At 49.1% G+C, this 20,963-nt stretch overlaps 1 protein-coding gene across 1 annotated transcript in view; it reads right to left on the bottom strand.

Moving 5' to 3' along the window:
• The window catches only part of AGBL1 (AGBL carboxypeptidase 1), a 387,722-nt gene that overhangs the window by 113,705 nt on the left and 253,054 nt on the right, over positions 1–20,963 (bottom strand). Inside the window, exon 23 of the mRNA XM_064157083.1 lies at positions 2,982–3,142. Coding sequence (XP_064013153.1) covers positions 2,982–3,142 — 161 coding nt within the window. The remainder of the gene's footprint in view (positions 1–2,981; positions 3,143–20,963) is intronic.

The raw sequence follows: 20,963 nt of genomic DNA, 5'->3' as shown, positions 1-20,963 counted from the left end.
TCTGCAACTGAAAAACTTGCTTTACACTAACAAAGCTGAGAGAGCTCTTTGATGACAAAGCCATTGGGGAGCTTCAAATCATATCACATCACTAAGTTTTCCTTCTCTGTTTGTCTTGGAACAACATTATTGCAAGCATATGTGCTCGTACACAGTGCTACAAGTGATGGTGGCCTGGAAAGGATTATGGAATTATAGAATCAACCAGGCTGGAAGAGACCTCTGAGATCAGTCCAACCTAGCACCCAGCCAATCAACTACACAATTGCACTAAGTGCCTCATCCAGGCTTTCCTTCAACACCCCCAGGGACAGCAACTCCAACACCTCCCTGGGCAGCCCATTCCAATGCCAATCACTCTCTCTGACAACAACTTCCTAACAACATCCAGCCTAGACCTGCCCTGGCACAGCTTGAGGCTGGGTCCCCTTGTTCTGTTGCTGGCTGCCTGGCAGCAGAGCCCAACCCCATCTGGCTACAGCCTCCCTGCAGGCAGCTGCAGACAGCAATGAGCTCTGCCCTGAGCCTCCTCTTCTGCAGGCTCCACACCCCCAGCTCCCTTCAGCCTCTCATTTCACAGAAAACTCAGTGCTGAAGTAAATTCTGTGAAGATCCTGTTTGCATTGAGTATGAGTTCATCACAACTCATGGAATCATGGAATTGTTTAAGATCATCCAGTCCAATCATTTTCTAACCCCATCAAGGCACCTGCAGTCCTGGGTGCAGTTCTGGAGCCCCCAACAGAAGAAGGACATGGAAGTGTTGGAGCCAGTGCAGAGGAGGCCACCAAGATGCTGAGAGGGCTGCAGCAGCTCTGCTGTGAGCACAGGCTGAGAGAGTTGGGGCTGTGCAGCCTGGAGAAGAGAAGGCTTCCAGGAGGCCTTGGAGTGGCCTTCCAGTATCTGAAGGGGGCTACAGGAAGCCTGGGGAGGGACTACTGACATGGTATTATAATGACAAGATGAGGAAGAATGGGTTTGAGGGGTGATTGAAACTGGATGTTAGGAAGAAGTTCTTTTCAGGGAAGTTGGTGAGACACTGGCACAGGTTGCCCAGGGAGGATGTGGAGCAAGGAATCATTCTGATGAGTGATTCTGTTCAGGACCAGGTTGGATGGTATCTTGAGCGACCTGTTCTAGTGGAAGGTGTCCCTGCCTATGGCAGGGGGTTGGAATTGGATGATCTTTGAGGTCCCTTCCAACCTAATCCGTTCTATGGTTCTATGATTCTATGTCTCTCAGCATCATATTTCTGACCCTTTTCAACACTTCTAGGGACAGGGACACAGCCACCTCCCTGGACAACCTGTGGTAGGGTTTGAGAAGCCCTTCAGTGAAGAATTTTCTTCTCATGCCCAACTTCAGCCTCCCCCGAGGCAACCTGAGGCTATTACTTCTTGTCCCATCTCTTGTTACTGGGGAGAAGAGATCAATGCCCACTTCACTCCAACCTCCTTTCAGTACCTGCAGAGAGCAGAGATCTCCCCTCAGCCTTCTCTTCTCCAGATTAAACACTCCCAGGCCCCTCAGCTACTCTGACATTTCTCCAGGCCAAACTGTCCATATATTTATAATGAGACAACCTCACTTCAATACATCCAATTGAATGTAGGGAGCAAAGAAATGAACTTTGCACTTTGGGAAAAAACACCACCTAAATAATAAATGGGATCATTACTTCTTCCTATGCATCAGTAAGTCACATATCTATGCTCTAAATTTCTGTAGTAGCCAATTCTGTGAGGAAATGGGAGAGGGAAAAGTCAATCAGAAGAGACTCAGTCCCCAAGCTCAGAGTACTGGTGGTACTGGTATACAGTAGCTGAAGATGAGCCAGAAGTGTGCCCAGGTGGGCAGCAGAGCCAATGGCATCCCAGGCTGGCTCAGGAGCAGTGTGGGCAGCAGGACAAGGGAGGTTCTTCTGCCCCTGTGCTCAGCACTACTCAGGCTACACCTTGAGTGCTGTGTCCAGTTCTGGGCTCTTGAATTCAAGAGAGATGTTGAGGTGCTGGAAGGTGTCCAGAGAAGGGCAGCAAGGCAGGGGAGGGGCCTAGCACACAGCCCTGTGAGGAGAGGCTGAGGGAGCTGGGGGTGTGCAGCCTGCAGCAGAGGAGGCTCAGGGCAGAGCTCATTGCTGTCTGCAGCTTGCTGAAGGGAGGCTGTAGCCAGGTGGGGTTGGGCTCTGCTGCCAGGCAGCCAGCACCAGGAGAAGGGGACCCAGCCTCAAGCTGTGCCAGGGCAGGTCTAGGCTGGGTGTGAGGAGGAAGTTTTTGGCAGAGAGAGTGATTGGCATTGGAATGGGCTGCCCAGGGAGGTGGTGGAGTGGCCGTCCCTAGAGATGTTCAAGAACAGACTGGATGAGACATTTAGTGCCATAGTGTAGTTGATTGGCCAGGGCTGGGTGCTAGGTTGGGCTGGCTGAGCTTGGAGGTCTCTTCCAACCTGCTTGATTCTATGAAAAGAGGAATTTCTGGAAGCATCCTGGCAGAATCAGGCCTACAGTTTCTAAATGATGATATCAAACTCTTTTTCTAATCTGCAATATTTGTTCTCTACCCTGCAGTTCTTCGAGAATGTCTTCCCTGTAAGAGATCCTCTCCATGGAGGATGTGAGGTGAATAAAACCCTGCCTGACATTCCAATGAGTAGAAAAATGTTGCCTGCTGATGCATTTTTTTTTCTGGGGAAATACCATCCTTATCCTCCAGTAATCAGTTTTGATAGGAAAATGGAACTCCATTGGCAAATATAAATCACATCCATTTCTGTCACCTTTTTGTATCTACACAGATGGCTGCAGGGCATGGAACCACTCTTCTAAGCACTTTCTTTGACTGTCAATTGTATCTTCGTGTCCAATTACTTTCAACACACTCCATTTTCCACAAGGCAAATCTCAACCAGGAGCAGAGTTCAGTACTAGAGAGTGAAACCTCAAAACACATCCCCACAGGAGCAATCGGAACGCCACCATCACTGACCTTTGTGCCCGATCCGTTATCTCCTCCTCCAGATCCAGCAGGAGTGCTGCCTGAGCCATCACCTTCTGGCTGCAGGGAAGGGATTTGAGGTGCAGGATCAGCAAACCCAGGCAAAATTTACTTCCCATCTCCTCCAGCTCTTGTGTCCCCAGCTGCACACCCTGATGGAGAAAAGCAGAAAGGTTCAGTACTGAGTGTGCACCTCACAGCTGCATGGAAAGGGGCAGGGGTGTTTTACAGAGGGACAACTCTGAGCATTCAAACTGCAACAGGGCAGGTTGAGAAGTTTTACATGGAAAGAGTGATTGGCATTGAAATGGGCTGTCCAGGGAGTCACATTTCCTGAAGCTGTTTAGGAGGAGGCTGGATGAGGCATTTAGTGCCATGAGTTAGTTAATTAGAAGGGTTAGGTGATAGGTTGGACTCGATGATCCTAGAGGTCTCTTCCAACCTGATAATGCTGTGATGCATTCTTCCACTCTGAATTAGACATTTGTTGATGTTTGCATCGTGTGGAAATTTCCCTTACAGAATGATTTGCTTTGCTCTCCTGAGATCCCACCTGGAGTCCTGTGTGCAGTCCTGGAGCCCCCAACACAAGGACATGGAACTATTAGAGCCAGTCCAAGGAAGGTCACAAAGATGCTCAAAGGGCTGCAGCAGCTCTGCTGCGAGGACAGGCTGAGAGAGTTGGGGGTCTGCAGCCTGGAGAAGGCTTCAAGGAGACCTTATAGTGACCTTTCAGTATCTGAAGCAGGCTACAGGAGGGCTGGGGAGGGTCTATTGACAAGGTCTTGTAATGACAGGATGAGGAGGAATGGGTTTGAAGTGGCAGAGGGTAGATTGAAACTGGATGTTAGGAAGTTCTTTGCAGTGAGGGTGGTGAGACACTGGCACAGGTTGCCCAGGGAGGTTGTGGAGCACAGAAGCACAGAATGTGATCAAACACCTGCAGGTGTTCAGGACCAGGTTGAATGAGGTCTTGAGCGACCTATTCTAGTGAGAGGTGTCCCTGCCTAAGGCAAGGGGTTGGAACTGGCTGAGCTTTGAGGTCCCTTCCAACTTAAACCATTCTATGATTTGTCAATTAACTGGCAGCATTTGGTCTCCAGGTTCTACCTAAGCCTCTATTTTAGTAATGGGAAAAAGAAAGCAAACAGTTGAACTGCCTCAGCTCCAGCTGCAGAAGTAATCACTGTTAAGAATTAGACTCAGAGCCCAGGAGGAGCTGACTGTAAATCCACTTTTAGAAATCATTAGGATTCATATTTTCTTTCTCTCTGTAAAGAAGTCATCTCCCTAAAGTAATGGGGAGGGAAAAAAGTCATTTCCATGATTGTAAACACTGGGCAGTGGCAACATAAAAAGGAAGCTGGGGGGCAAAAAAAAAAGAAGGGGGGAAGGGATCATTAACAACTTATGAATGGTTTGTTAAGGAAACAAACTGCAAAGTAATTGTAAACCAACAAACACCTCTAAGGAGTTCCTCAGCCTAAAAACTGATCTCTTTCTAGCAGAGATAGGGAAGCAGGGGCTGGATTATTAGCATCATCTTTCAAGGAAGGACTCCTCCAAGTTGTGGATCCTCACTTGGAAAGAGATTTGATTGTGGATGGTCTGTGTTTGCTTTTCTTTTTTCCTAATTAGAAAAATGAAATGAAGCTCCAGCTAAGAAGGAACACACCCAGGGCCTGCCCAGGAGTCAGTCAATGCAATCAATGGCAGTTCCATCCAAATGGTGAGAGAGCAGGAGACAAACAAAGCTCAGCTATACTAAAAAGAAACTAAGGAACTGCAAAATCTCTCCTCTTTGGCATTTAGAGGCCGTGTCACATGTTCTCCTTAACGCTAACACATCAGGGGTTGAATCAATTGCTGAACAATTGCTGTGTCTGCCAATATCAGCCTCATGTGCCTCTGCAGCACAAAGCACCGCTGCAGACAGCCTTCTGATGACACCTCCAGCTCCATTTCAGGACTGTTTCCCTAGCAACTCTCAGGAGCCCACAGCCATGGCATTAGCCTTGTGCATGGTGGGAGCCCCATGCCAGCATGGCGGGAGCCCCATGCCAGCATGGCCTGCACTTGACTTTCCACCAGCTCCTTCATTACTGGTAATGAAGCTCTGTACGCTCTGGCTTCTTTTTCCCCCTGCATCAAGTTGTTTGTAAAGTGTTTTCAGGACCTTTGGGCCTGAGCAGCTCTGTAGAGTCAAAATGATTTTTTTTTTTTCTTCTTCTCCTAAGCCAAAAACGTGCACATGGAGAGAAGAAAGAAGAGATTCCTCACAGAAACCTTTGCAGCTTTCTTGAAAAGCTTTTTCTGGGCATTTTCATTAGAGGACAGGATGAAGGCCACCACTTCATCTTTAAGGGGTCCAGCATGTGCAGGTATGACCTGGCATTGCAAATGCCCTCTCTGATAACAAATGTATTTTCCCATCATAAAGATTTGTATTCTTATTTCCTTTCTGAGGCTCTGTGAGCAAAGCATCAATCTGTAGTTATGACCATGAACACCACAAATTGCAACTGAGCTCAGATACATACTGAATGGCTGGACAACTAAATAAGCATAGGACCTGTCCAGACCTCATTGCTGTCTGCAATGGCCTGAAGAGAGGTTGTAGCCAGGTGGGGTTGGGCTCTGCTGCCAGGCAGCCAGCAACAGAACAAGGGGACACAGTCTCAAGCTGTGCCAGGGCAGGTCTAGGCTGGATGTTAGGAGGAAGTTATTGGCAGAGAGAGTGATTGGCATTGGAATGGGCTGCCCAGGGAGGTGGTGGAATCGCCATCCCTGGAGGTACTGAAGCAAGGCCTGGCTGGGGCACTTAGTGCTATGGTCCAGTTGATTGAGTAGGGCTGGGTGCTAGGTTGGACTGGATGAGCTTGGAGGTCTCTTTCAATCTGTCTGATTCTATGACTCTACGAAAAGCACACAGACAATCTGACAAACCACAACCTCAGTGCTAGGCAAAGTCTAGGGTCTGTGGAGAACTAACCTCTGCTCCCACAACAGTCTCCTCAATATTATTATCACAGTGGCAAATCTCTGACACCATTTACCATTCTATGACTTCTCCTCTCCATCCTATTCACCTCCATTGCAAGCTTTGCCAAGCAAGACCCAGGTACAGTGAACCTCAGCAGTAATTAATAACAGTAAGAAAACAGAAGGAAAGGCTTATGGGCACCAAAGGTCATCAGTGCAAAGCAATGAGAGTGCTTAGTGGCTCTGCATACCTCCCTAAATGGTTTATGATTGTACTTTGACAGAGCGGAGGCGTTTCGGTGTGGCAGAGTTACGATCGGCAGGCAGAAGCGGTGACATTTCTGAGCTAAAATATGTCATTTCCACAGCAAAAGAGTTATTTTCTCAGGGGCAGAAGAAAAAAAAAAACCCAACCACAAAGAACATCTCCTGGCTTTCCCTGGGGTGCACCTCAGGGTCTTGCTGGCGAGATCAAGGCAACATACTAAATACCTATCAATCCAGGAGATGCGAATGGTGACTGCTCTAAAACTCAGCCTGTGGCTTTATGAGTCCCTGGAGCTTTATTCAGGATATGAAAAGGCCTTAAGAAACTATGAGCAGAGAAATAATAATAATAAAAAACCTACAATATAGCTCAGGAGCTTCAGACAGTAATTGCTCATGCACTGCTGTACGATGGACCCATCCTGCTGAGCTACCAGACAGCTCGGGAGGAGCAGCTGGAAACCTCAGCAAGAGGATTTCTTGCTAACAGACTTGATTCACTTCAAACGCAGACAGGCTTCCATTTTTCAGCTCATATCATTCCCTCTCTCCTTCCTCAGCTCCTGGCAGAGGGAGGAGCTGGAGGTGCACAGCAGGACCAGCATTAAAGCGAAGCTGTTGACAGAACTGACGTAGCAGACTAATGTTATTGATGGCAGCTGTCAGCAATGCCAGGAGCTGGTGGAGTGGATAATAATTGGTCCCACTCGCGTTGCTGAGAGGGAAGCCTGCTCTCCAGGCCTTCCCCTTGCAGCCCTGCAGCACACACACGTGCAAAGGTGTTTAGACTCTGCTTGCAAAGCAGAGTTGTGAAAATATGCGACGGGAAACTCAAGAAAGAAAAATACTTACTAGGAGAGAGGTCACTTGGCCTGGCTCAGGGGCTGGCAGCAGGCACGCCGCGGCCTGGCTCAGGGGCAGGTGGCAGCGCTGGCTGAGGGGCTGGCTGCAGGCACCCTCGGTCACCTGGGCCTAGCCGAGGGGCTGGCTGCAGGCACCCTCGGTCACCTGGGCCTAGCCGAGGGGCTGGCTGCAGGCACCCTCGGTCACCTGGGCCTAGCCGAGGGGCTGGCTGCAGGCACCCTTGGTCACCTGGGCCTGGGTGAGGGGCTGGCTGCAGGCACCCTTGGTCACCTGGGCCTGGGTGAGGGGCTGGCTGCAGGCACCCTTGGTCACCTGGGCCTGGGTGAGGGGCTGGCTGCAGGCACCCTCGGTCACCTGGGCCTAGCCGAGGGGCTGGCAGCAGGCACCCTTGGTCACCTGGGCCTAGCCGAGGGGCAGGCTGCAGGCACCCTCCGTCACCTGGGCCTAGCCAAGGGGCAGGCTGCAGGCACCCTTGGTCACCTGGGCCTAGCCGAGGGGCTGGCTGCAGGCACCCTTGGTCACCTGGGCCTGGGTGAGGGGCTGGCTGCAGGCACCCTTGGTCACCTGGGTCTGGGTGAGGGGCTGATGGCAGGCACGCCTCGGTCACCTGGGTCTGGGTGAGGGGCTGATGGTAGGCACGCCTCGGTCACCTGGGTCTGGGTGAGGGGCTGATGGTAGGCACGCCTCGGTCACCTGGGTCTGGGTGAGGGCTCAAGGCAGGCACGCCTCGGTCACCTGGGTCTGGGTGAGGGGCTGATGGCAGGCACCCTCGGTCACCTGGGTCTGGGTGAGGGGCTGAAGGCAGGCACCCTCGGTCACCTGGGTCTGGGTGAGGGGCTGATGGCAGGCACCCTTGGTCACCTGGGTCTGGGTGAGGGGCTGATGGCAGGCACGCCTCGGTCACCTGGGTCTGGGTGAGGGGCTGAAGGCAGGCACCCTTGGTCACCTGGGTCTGGGTGAGGGGCTGATGGCAGGCACGCCTCGGTCTGGGTGAGGGGCTGATGGCAGGCACGCCTCGGTCACCTGGGTCTGGGTGAGGGGCTGATGGCAGGCACGCCTCGGTCACCTGGGTCTGGGTGAGGGGCTGATGGCAGGCACGCCTCGGTCACCTCGGTCTGGGTGAGGAGCTGATGGCAGGCTCCATGGCAGTGCCAGTGCCTCGCTTACAGATGTAGTGACAGCACAAGGTGTGCCAGCCACAGCTGTACAGGAGGAAGCTGCTCTGCCTGATGGCACCTCTCCTGCAGCGTCCTGCCACTCTGCATTCGCAGTGACCCCATCTCTAGCCCAGCGCTGTGCAGCTGTGTCCTCTTTGCCCATGACTACCTGAGCAGTGAAGCATGGTGCAAAACCCTCCAAGCCAGGAGAGCCTAAGCGAGTTGTGCAGCAGGAAGCAGTTACCTCTGCGCTGGAGAGCTGCAGCCAAGCTCCTCAGGCCTGCTTAGCCCAGCCTCAGAAACAAGCTGACACAGCTACCTTACTTTGATTGTCTGCTCACATCTCCCCACAGCTCCTGCTCTCAGGTACAGGGAACTACCAGTATGGAACAGGCAGCATCCTGATGCCTCATGCTCCCCTAACACAAATTGGTCTCATGGGCCCCGACTCGTTGTCTTTCGCAGCCATCGTGTTAAGGGCTAACAGGTTAATTGTTTCCTGGCTATTACAGAGAATAATGGAGCTAAACAACTTGGACTAATCCCCATCCCCATTTTCATCCTGCAACAGACAGCATGGGAGGTGCTGCCTAACAACGGTCCCAGTTCTGGGTGCATTCATTTTTCATGGGAAGAAACAAATCCCAGAGGTAGGTGGCACAGGCAGTGGGATGAATGAAGCAGACACTGTAGTCTAACGACTCTGGGTCTAGTTAAACCAATTCATTTCTTGCTTCTTCTGCCAAAAGGCTTGCTGGGACAGTAGGATGCTCATCTGCATCGCCTAATTGACAGCACCGACTACTGTGCTGTGACACTGTCACTGTAATAGGAAGCTGAGGAGCAGAAGTAAAAGCTATTGCTGGAATTATTACTTGTCCAGGACACTGTCAACACACATTTTTCTAAACAAAATTGATCAGATCATAGTGGAAAAAAAAACCAGCTCGTTCATACTGAGCACTGATGCATCAAATACACATCCACAGCTAAACGGTTCCAATACCTCTCTCCACTTGCCCTCAGAATTCCTCACAGGCTACATCACAATGCAACGGGGAAAAAAAGCAACCAAGCCCACACCTTTGTTATTCATTGTTCTAAATGCTCCTGTAGCCACAGGCTGCAATAGTTTCATAACACAGATATTGCTGAAGATGATGGAAGGGCTCCAGAAGTATAATTAGAAATTTCTCCACAAGGGTAACCAGAGATAGAGGAAAATTCGAGTTGGGAGATGCTAATAAACAGAGGGAGACAGAAGATCTCAGAGTGATTTGTTGCTTCCTGAAAAGGGTCTTTGGCACAGAGCACAACCAGTTCACAGCAGCCTCTCCCACTTTTGGTCACTGCTCAAGCCTGGGAGCAGCAGCTTTGCCCTGCAACCCCCCTGGCAGTCAATACAATAGATACACACTTACAGCATATTCTCTGCATCTCAATAGCTTTACACATGCACAATGGTTATGCCCTAAGGCAGGGTATAAATAAATTGACAGTCTGGTTTCTCACTAATTCCATCAGTGAGCTCTCCCTTGGAATACTAATAGAAATCATTTGGAGGCTCTAGAGGGATAAACCAGGGAGCTGAATGAAACATTTGTGCCTGGTGTCTGCAGCCTTAATTTTAGCTCGGGCCAGCCTTGAAGGGTACTGTCCTTTCAACCCTCGGGAATGAAAATGTGCAGACACATGCTGGGGAGCTGCTTATTTAGACAAGTAGGACAGTAAGGAATAAACCAGGTTTTCTCATGCCCCCAGAGACTCCTGAGCAGCAGGTATGGCATGCAAAACTGATGAAGTGGAAGGGATGGGGCTGGGAATTTGGGCCAGAAGATTTCAAGAGGATTAAGCAAACAGAAAAGACTGAAGATGCAAGAAAAAACAACACCTATATAGGCTACAGGAATTTCTAGAAAGAAAGATGAGAGGGGTTGGAGTTAGAGACAGAAGATAAAAGGATGGGAGAGATAAAAGGATGAGAAAGAAGGAAGGGTTGTTGAGGTCAGTGGATGCTGATACAGAGGAATGATAACAAGAAGGAAGCTAATGGAAACCTCTACCCCCTCCTCACCCTCGGAGAGGTGTGCCTGGCTCTGCATGCCTGTCCTCATTACATCTGGTGCTTTGCCCATGTGGTGAGGACACGAGGCCCAGCTTGCTTTGAACCCATCACAAAACTTTTGCTGAACTCAGATGGTGTTTTGGCTGAGCAAGCTTCTTGGGTACAGAAGCAAAGAGGTTGGAGTAGATGACCTCTGAGGTCCCTTCCAACTTGAGCCATTTTAAGATTCTATATTCCTATGCTTCTTAAAGGTGGCAGAGGGCAAGCTCCTGATAGCACAAACAAAAACCATGGGCAGTGCTAATATTCCACCTCCCCTCCATTAAAATAACCCAAAACTATTACATAGAAATATAATTCCTAAAGGAAAGCAAATGCTGCACTGGGACACTTAAATGTTCTGTTTGGCAGACAGAACAAAACTAAGGAACAGTTCAAGGCGTGTAGAGATTCTGTAGCAGTGAGGAAAGCAGGCAGTTACCTCCCACTGGTGACAACCAAGTGCTTTGCTCAAGGCAGTGAAATCACAGAATCATAGAATCAGTCAGGGTTGGAAGGGACCACAAGGAGCAGCCAGTTCCAACCCCCCTGCCATGCCCAGGGACACCTCACACTACATCAGGCTGCCCACAGCCTCATCCAGCCTGCCCTTAAACACCTCCAGGGATGAGGCTTCCACCACCTCCCTGGGCAATGCTTTCGAGGGTTCTCACCACCCTTATGCTGAACAACTTCTTCCTAACTTCCAGTCTGACTCTACCCATTTCCAGCTTGGTTCCATTGCCCCCAGTTCTATCACTACCTGACAGCCTAAGAAGTCCCCCCCCAGCTTTCTTGTAGCTCCCTTCAGATACTGAAAGGCCACACTAAGGTCACTTTGGAGTCTTCTCTCGAGATTGAACAGCCCCAACTGCCTCAGTCTCTCCTCGCAGCAGAGCAGCTCCAGCTCCTTGTGGCCCTTCTCTGGACACCTTCCAGCACATCCATATGTCTCCTGTCCCAGAGGCTCCAGAACTGAATGCAGTACTCCAGGTGAGGTCTCACCAGAGCAGAGCAGAGGAGCAGGATCACTTTCCTCACCCTGCTGCCCACACTTCTCTTGCTGCAGCCCAGGCTCTGGTTGCTCTCTGGGCTGCCAGAGCACACTGACAGCTCAGATTGAGCTTCTCATCCACCAGCACCCCAAAGTCTATCTCCTCAGGGCTGTTCTCAAGCCAGTCACTGCCCAGCCTATATTGGTGCTGTACTCTTCTTCCTCACGCTCATTTTCAGCAGGTTAACTGTTATATTCCCATCTGTGATAGGGCCTCCAAAACTCATCAGCAGTCTACCCATGACTTCCTCTCACATGCACACCTTTTCCTACTATCTGAACCCTGTGGAACCTGGAATGAGTCACAGCCAGGTTATATAGCCTGAGGTACCTGAAGATTAAGTCTGAGGTGAGGCTTTATGTATGTCTCAGAATCTGTGTCAAATGAATTAGCTCTTAAAAGCAGTCTGGGAAAGCAAGAAGCTGAATTTTTGCAAGTCCTAAATTGGCAGCCTAATCCCTGGATCACTTTTCCTCCCTCTCTGCTCTCACTTAGAAGTTTGCCTGTATAAATAACCTCAGTGCACAGAAAAATTACTCTTGGCCCACCCAAGCCTTATTTCCAGCTCTGAACTTACCTCTTTACACCAAGGGTGTTAAAAAAAGTAAGTCATCCTGGCTGGTGATCACAACATGTCTTGAAACAAAAGGAGTTAGGACACTTCTAATTCCATTCCTGACTAATCTAAATGCAGAAGCTATTCATAAAACGTCTAATGTGCTCCAAGAAGTCTTAATAAGGCATTTGTCTTCATAATGCTACCCACGGTGGGGATCCTCAGGTTAATTATGAGTTACATAAAGAATCAATTGCTGCATCTTCATTCCATGCAATGGCCAAGTAAGACACAACATCTTGCTGCTTTTTTTCCCCTCTCTGCCTTTAGAGTATTTAAAGTAACACTGCTGGGGACATCCAAAGTAGTTTGCATCTTCAAATTCACCAAGCTGTAAACTGCAAGGGAGGAAACCTTACAGCTTTTCCCTCTTGCTCCAACAAAATAGGTGCTCTGCTTCCCACCACAGAGGTGGTGAAAATGTGTGTTGACCAAAAGAACACAGTGTTTTATTTCCCATGCAAAATGAGACTCTGGGAGCATGGCACCTCCCATTCTTGCACTGAGCCACTAGAACAGCTTTATAGAGAAGATAAATCACAGAATGTCAGGGACTGGAAGGGACCTCAAAAGCTCATCCAGTCCAAACCCCCTGCCAGAGCAGGATCTCCTAGAGCAGATCACACAGGAACACATCCAGCAGGGTTTTGAATATCCCCAGAGAGGGAGACTCCACAACCCCCCTGGGCAGCCTGTGGCAGGGCTCTGTCACCCTCACAGGGAAAAAATTCCTCCTTATGTGTACATGAAACTTCCTATGGCTCAGCTTCCACTCATTGCCCCTTGTGCTGTCCCTGGGCATCACCCAGCAGAGCCTGGCTCCAGCCTCCTGCCACTCACCCTGCACACATTGATAACCACTGCTGAGGTCACCTCTTGGTCTTCTGTCCCAGCAGCACAGCCCCAGCTCCCTCAGGCTCTGCTCCTAACAGAGCTGTTCCATTCCCTTCAGCATCTTTGTGGCTCTGTGCTGGACTCTCTCAGCAGTTCTATGTCCCTCTTGAATTGGGGAGCCCAGAACTGGACCCAGTACTGCAGCTGTGGCCTCAGCAGGGCAGAGCAGAGGGGCAGGAGAACCTCTCTCAACCTACTAACCACAGCCCTTCTAATCCACCCCAGGATGGCATTGCCCCTCGTGGCACCAGAGCACATTGGAGGCTCATGGCCAACCTCCCATCCTCTAGGACTCCCAGATCCTTTTCCCCTTTGCTGCCTTCCAACAGGTCAGTCCCCAACCCATCTCGTTGCCTGGGGCTGTTCTTTCCCAGGTGCAAGACTCTGCACTTGCCCTTGTGGAATTCCATTCAATGTTGTCCTGGTTCCTCCAGCCTGATAACAGACTGCCTCACATTGTCTCTGACACACTGCTCCCACACTGCTGCCTTATGGAGACTTGCAAAGCGGTGAAACTGTATCTTGGCCTTGCAGCAATGGTGTGGAGATGAGAACAGAGAGTGGAGTCCCTGCTTCCCACCATGCTGCCACCAAACACAGAATGGCAGAGTTAACCAGGTTGGAAAAGACCTCTGAGATCATCCAGTCCAACCCATCACCTAACCCTTCTAATTAACTAACTGATGGCACTCAGTGTCTCCTCCAGCCTCCTCAAACACCTCCATGAATGGGGACCCACCACCTCCCTGGACAGCCCATTCCAAAGTCAATCACTCTTTCTATGAAGAACTTCTTCCCAACATCCAGCCCAAACCTGCCCTGACACAGCTCGAGGCTGTGTCTTCCTGTTCTGTCCCTGGGTACCTGGCAGAAGAGACCAACCCCACCTGGCTACAACCTCCTTTCAGCTAGTTGTAGAGGGCAATGAGGTCCATTTTGCTGTCACACATTGGGAAGCCTCTCCCCAGCACAGGACTCACTGCTGCACACTGCTGTCCTCTCTCTGCACTCTAAGGCTCTATTCCTTCCCTTTACAACTCAACAGCTCTAGTACCCCTTATGTTTCCCTCATACAGAAGCTGCCTTCCAGGCCACTAAACACTTTCATGTGCTCCTTCCAGCCCCTCTGTATCACTGCTTTCTCTCTTCCAAAAGAAATGACCTATGACAAACACTGTTCCACAGGAGGCATTGCCATTCAAGTCTGTAAGGATATTAGAACATCTTCCAAGTCTGCCTCTTTCTTTCACACATGCAGGCACCTTATTCACTTTTATTCTTTACTGCTGCTGCTGCACATGGCACAGACATCTTTATCAAGCTGTCTTTCTAATAGCTACTTATGTTTTCTTGAATGGCTAGAACTAATTCTGAGGCCAACCATGTGTCTGAAGGCTTTAAACCGCTCTTTCAAAGATGCTTTACCCTGCCACTGCCTATGTTTCATCTTCCATTCCAGTACCCACAGTCTTGCAGCCCTTCTTCCTGCTGTGTAATTTGTATCAGCTGCAGACAGTAAATCTTAATATCTTACTGTTTGCCTTTCCTTCCAGTCATTGCAATTATAAATACTGGCCAGCACCAGTCCACAGAGTGGTACCTGGTGTCAAGTTGCTATCAATTTCTTTCCACCCTAAAGATGCTTTATGTGTCCTACTTCTTTTTTTCTACCCTTTTAACTAGGCTTTAACTCCACAATCAGTCCTTTTGTTTCTCACTGCATACCTCCCAGAATTTCTTGATGCTTTTTTTCTTTAATGAAGCTCTCTTTTTATCAGCTCTGACTCACCTAGAAGGCACAGCAACCCAAAATCTGCATGAAAATTAATCTTACAGTCTTGACTCAGATTTGAAAGTCATGGAAAAAACTTTATCAGAGAACAGCTCAAGTTGGAAGGGACCTTAGAGATCATCTGCACCAACCTCTCCACCATGGGCACAGACATAGAATCAAGCAACTTGGAAGAGACCTCCAAGCTCAGCCAGTCTAACTGAGCACCCAGCCCTGGCCAATCAACCAGATCATGGCACTAAGTGCCCCAGCCAGGCTTGGCTGCAACACCTCCAGCCACAGCCACTCCACCACCTCCCTGGGCAGCCCATTCCAATGCCAATCACTCTCTCTGACAACAACTTCCTCCTCACACCCAGCCTAGACCTCCCCTGGCACAGCTTGAGGCTGGGTCCCCTTGTTCTGCTGCTGGCTGCCTGGCAGCAGAGCCCAATCCCACCTGGCTACAGCCTCCCTGCAGGCAGCTGCAGACAGCAATGAGCTCTGCCCTGAGCCTCCTCTGCTGCAGGCTGCACACCCCCAGCTCCCTCAGCCTCTCCTCACAGGGCTGTGCTCCAGGCCCCTCCCCAGCCTTGCTGCCCTTCTCTGGACACCTTGGACACTCTGCCTCCTCTTGTACCTCAACATCTCTCTTGAACTGAGGAGCCCAGACTTGGCTGTTCAAGGTATCATCCAAATTGAGGACTCAGCCTCCCTTGGTAACCTATTCCAGAGTTCCACTACCCTCCTACTGAAGAACTTCTTCCTTGGATCCAGTCTAAACCTAACCTGACGTTCTATGACACTCTCTGACACCTTCAAACCATTCCCCCTTGTCCTGCTGCTAGAGATCCTTATAAAAAGTTTCTCTGCAGCCTTCCTGGAGGCTTCCTTCAGCTATTGGAACTTTTATGTGCCATTTCTCCTTCATTCTCCAATCTCCATAACACTCTCATAAACGAAATGCAGATCCACCACATCACCAAGTGTGATGGTTTGGGTGTTACCTGTCCCCCCCACTCTTATGAAATCACCCAGACTAGACTCAGCCAGCTGGGAGCTAAGGAATGAAGCTTAATATTCACAGCTTAGCACAAGACACCAGCAGACAGTTACAGTATTTACAGATATATGCAAGTTAAAAGTAATACAAAACCACAGCAGCTCTCCCAGAAATCAGTCCCCAGGAGGGGCTCCCAACCACCCTTCCACCTCTTTCTCCTTTATCCCAGAGTCTGCTTTACATGCAAGGTGAGTTTGGAGGATCAGCATGGGGGGTTAGAAGCAGAAGGATTACATAGAAAGCAGTCCTGGGGGAAGGCACAGGCTCCAACAGACACACACACACTTAGCTATCTTCATGTTCTTCTGTACATCTCAGCAAGCCTGTGAGTGCAGCAGACATCACCACTGTTTCTTTTTCATGACCTATCATCTAATTTCTCTCACTAAAACATTCCAGCTAGTCTCAAACCAACACACCAAGGCTCTGTTAACACTCTCAGCCCTCGTAATTCTCCCTGCCTGTATCCCAGTGCTTGTGGTTCTCTTACTCCATGGAGCTAAGATTCTAAGCTTGAGGAATCAGAATTAGCAGCTTGTTAAGCACGTTTGACACTCTGCTGTCTAGTCAGCAGGTCATTTGTCATGGGTTTTTCTTTTCTTAGCACTTCAAATCCTCTGCTTCTTAGTTTCCTCACAACTCCTACAGGACCAAAACCTGGGCTTCATCTGATTCTGTAAGTTGCAGCCTTAGCCAGACATAAAACAACACAGCAAACAGCAAGCAAGCATCATCACTGTAGATAAACCAGCCAGCATGGTCCCACAGCATCCTGCTCGCTTCCCATCCTGGCTGTCTACCAGCTCTGCCACCACTCCTGTGGCTCCGAGGCAGCACAAACAGCTCCAGAATGAATCCAAATCTCAGCCTACACAATTTCTTATGATTCCAGCTTGAGGGTCCAAGATTTTCTTCCAGAGCCTTTTGATTGTGCCTTGAAGCATACTTCCTTTTTTTTTTTTCCCACTCATTTCTTCCAAGCTCTTCTGCCAATGGCCTCAGAGCATCCACCTGGTGGTAGTTTTGCTGCCCAGACCACATTGCATGCCACATGGCAGCTTCCACGATGGAAGAATTATGTGCACATACTCAGAAGATATCCTGAAACTCTGTGTTGATCTCCTTGAAAACCTCAGCAGGTCCTCACACAGTGATGCAAGGTGAAGAGGAATCACAGAATCACCTGCTTGGAAGACAGCTCCAAGCACAGCCAGTCCAACCGAGCACCCAGCCCTGGCCAATCAACCAGACCATGGCACTAAGTGCCCCAGCCAGGCTTGGCTGCACCACCTCAAGGGATGGCAACTCCACCACCTCCCTGGGCAGCCCATTCCAATGCCAATCACTCTCTCTGACAACAACTTCCTCCTGACATCCAGTCTAGACCTGTCCTGGCACAACTTGAGACTGTGTCCCCTTGTTCCATTGCTGGGTGCCTGGGACACCATCCCATCTATGGCTCCTCTTTCTCACATTCCAGTGCTCAGTGTTCTAACCTGTCAAACACTGGAGGTCCATCCTCTTACTCTGACAAGACTCAAGAGCTACCTGAGATTTTTTTATTGCCCCTAAATTATAAATTACTTCCTCCAGGCTAATTCCTTCTTTTTTTTTTTTTTAATCTCACATATTCTCTTTGGTCAAACACCATCAAAGTTGCCCTCCTCACCTGTCACTCCCTACACCCTCAGCATCACAGAAAGCAGCTACAATTCTACAATGTATTAAAATGGAATCACAGAATGGTTTAGGTCGGAAGTGACCTCAAAGCTCAGCCAGTTCCAACCCCCTGCCATAGGCAGGGACACCTCTCACTAGAACAGGTCACTCAAGGTCTCATCCAACCTGGTCCTGAACACCTCCAGGGAGGCTGTGGAGCACAGAATGTGAGGGGAGATTTAAACTGGCTGTTAGGAAGAAGTTCTTAGCAGGGAGGGTGGTGAGACACTGGCACAGGTTGCCCAGGAGGGTTGTGGGGCACAGAAGCACCCAATGTGATCACATTGGGTGCTTCTGTGCCCCACAACCCTCCTGTAGGTGTTCAGGACCAGGTTGGATGAGGCCTTGAGCATCCTGTTCTAGTGGGAGGTGTCCCTGCCTATAGCAGGGGGTTGGAATTGCATGATCCTTGAGGTCCCTTCCAACCTAATCCATTCTATGATTGTAGCCACTAGAGAAGAGGTGATAACACTGAGGGCAACTCAGGCAGCACTGCTGGACTCTCTTTGATGTCTGCTCTGATTTAACCTAGGATCATGTAAAACACATGTCATGCAGTAATGCAGCATAAGGAGCTGAAGAACAGATGAGAAAGCTAAGTCAGAGGGAGATTTTCACCAGCCAGCCCAAGGGCAAGGCACTGATGACTTTATTAAGAAGCTGGGCTAGGAAGGACATCCTGCAACGAGTCCTGGGAACATGGACTTCACAGTCAGAAGTCAAACAGCAGGAAAGGTTTCTTAGGTGGAACAGCTACCAGCACCAGAATTTAGTTTGGCAGAGTCCAAAGGCTCATTTTATCACCAGCCCACTTGCCCAGTGGTACAAAGTGACAACCACTAAGATGACTGATGGATACTTCTACCTAAATTTTGGGTGGAAAACGCTTTCTGAAAAGAAAAATCTGAGCTCAAAAGTGAAGCTTCTGCTTCGTTCCAGGAGAGATGAACCTGTGGTGCTTGTCCAGCAGCATGCAGATTCCAGATAATTAGGCTTGCTTGCCAAGGAGGAGTATCAGACCTGGCAGCTGGCTGTAGGCTTTTGCAAGCCACCTCTAAGCCGTTTTCTCTACATAATCCCACCAGTACAGGCTCAGTTTAACATCTCCACTTACTGTGCTATTGGAGAGAGAGAGCACAAGAAATCAGGCCTTTGAAGACTGTAAGGAGCAGACTGAAGAAAGGGAGACATGATCAGAGAGACAGAGCTGGGGCGAGGGGAAGGGAGGCGGCTCTCTAGCAAGCGGGATAACTGATGCGACTCACACAAAAGCAGTTGATGTTTCCCCTTGTTCTGCAGTGGATATTCCACGTTGTTTACTTCAGAGAGAGGGGGGCAGCAGGAGGCAAACACTTAGCAGCTGACGAATGCATCAGGTGAGAAGAACACAGCCCTTGTCAAAACAAACCGCAAGTCTCCGAGCCTTTGAAAACCTCCTGACCACTCAAGGACAGAGCTCCAGATGAAAAGCTTTCAGGATTTCTCCTCTTGCAGCCACACCACCTGAGCAAATTTGCATAAGAACAAGCTGCTTGTTTCTTAGGAGTCCTTTTCCAACCTGCTTTTATGATATCTACTGAAAATGTTAATGCCCTGTTTGTGAGGCTGCAATCATTTCTGCTGCCATCAGGTGCTCTGCCCAAAAGGAGGATCACTGCTTGGGTTTGGGGGAGTACATGGAGGGACTTGCAGAGGAACAAAGCAGACAGTGTCCAAGCTAAAAAATCCTTGGTAGCTGGGAACAAAAGAAGACAAAGATGTAAAACCAAAACTACCTATCATCAGGTCTGCTACTCCCAAGACGCTTCTGATGCCCTTTGAGTTCCTAAATCTGATATTTCCTCCAAGTGTTTGGATAATGGAGTTGGAAGAAGCAACAAGAGCCAATTCTCTTTGCTGTGCCACTCCAAGATTCACTCAGCTTTTTCCTTTGGCAAGCTGGCAGTGATTTAAAACTCAAGATCAGAGGCACATATTGAGAAAATCCACTGCAGGGCACAGAATAGTCTGGGTTGGAAGGGACCTTCAAAGGTCATCTAGTTGAAACTGCCCTGCAGTCAGCACGGACGTCCTCAGCTAGGTCAGGTTGCCCAGAGCCCTGTCAAGCCTCACCTTGAATATCTCCAGGGATGGGGTCTCAACCACTTGCCTGAGCAACCTGTTCCAGTGTTCTATTACTCTCATGGTGCAGAACTTGTTTCTAACATCCAATCTAATCTACTCTTGTCTAGCTTGAAGCTGTTGCCCCTCATCCTATCACTACAAGCCTTTGCAAACAGTCTCTCTCCATCCTTCTTGCAAGCCCTCTTCAAGTACTGAAAGGCTTCTGTCAGGTCTCCCTGCCACCTTCTCTTCTCCAGGCTGAACACCTCCAGCTCCCTCAGCTTGTCCTCATAGCAGAGCTGCTCCAACCCCCTGCTTATTGTCATGGGTCTCCTCTAGACCTACTTCATCAGGTCCATGTCCTTCCTGTACCGAGGGCTCCAGACCTGGACACAGCACTTTAGGTGAGGTCTCACCAGATCAGAGTGGCAGGATCACTTCAAGCAATCTGCTAGCCACACAACTTTGGATGTCACTAGCAGCAGTGTCTTGTCAGGAGGAGTATCACTGCATATCACACAATCACAGGTTGCCAAAGCCCCTCAGGAGCACCAAGTCCAACCTAGAACCCTACTCTACAAGATTCACCTTAAACCGTAGCTCTAAGCACCGCATTCAAATCACCCTTAAATACATCCAGGGTTGGAGGTTCCACCACCTCCCTGGGCAGCTCATTCCAGTCCCTGACCACTCTATCCATGAAAAACTTCTTCCTAATGTCCAATCTAAACCTCCCCAGCTTCAGCTTGAGGCCATTCCCCCTTCTTCTGTCTCCAGTTACCTGTGAGCAGAGCCCAGCAGCAGCCTCTCCACAGTGTCCCTTCAGGTAGTTGTAGACAGCAATGAGGTCCCTCCAAACTAACCAGCCCCAGCTTCCTCAGCTTCTCCTCATCAAACTAAACAGCCTCACCTCCCTCAATTGCTAAAGCAATTGGCTTAAACCTGGTGCCCCTGACAGCTGCTCTGAATCCAAAAGACAAACAGTTTGAAAAAAAAAAAAAAAAGACAAATGAAAAGGAAAAAAAGGAAAAAAAATCAAAAGAGAAAAAGAAAGAAGAAAAGAAAGAAAGAAAGAAAGAAAGAAGAAAAGAAAGAAAGAAAGAAAGAAAGAAAGAAAGAAAGAAAGAAAGAAAGAAAGAAAGAAAGAAAGAAAGAAAGAAAGAAAGAAAGAAAGAAAGAAAGAAAGAAAGAAAGAAAGAAAGAAAGAAAGAAAGAAAGAAAGAAAGAAAGAAAGAAAGAAAGAAAGAAAGAAAAGAAAGAAAGAAAGAAAGGAAAGAAAGGAAGAAAGAAAGAAAGAAAGAAAGAAAGAAAGAAAGAAAGAAAGAAAGAAAGAAAGAAAGAAAGAAAGAAAGAAAGAAAGAAAGAAAGAAAGAAAGAA

Source organism: Pogoniulus pusillus, chromosome 17 (genome assembly GCF_015220805.1).
Source record: "Pogoniulus pusillus isolate bPogPus1 chromosome 17, bPogPus1.pri, whole genome shotgun sequence".
Lineage (NCBI taxonomy): Eukaryota > Metazoa > Chordata > Aves > Piciformes > Lybiidae > Pogoniulus > Pogoniulus pusillus.
The sequence above is the reverse complement of the archived record's forward strand: the minus strand, read 5'-3'. Positions and strand labels throughout refer to the sequence as shown.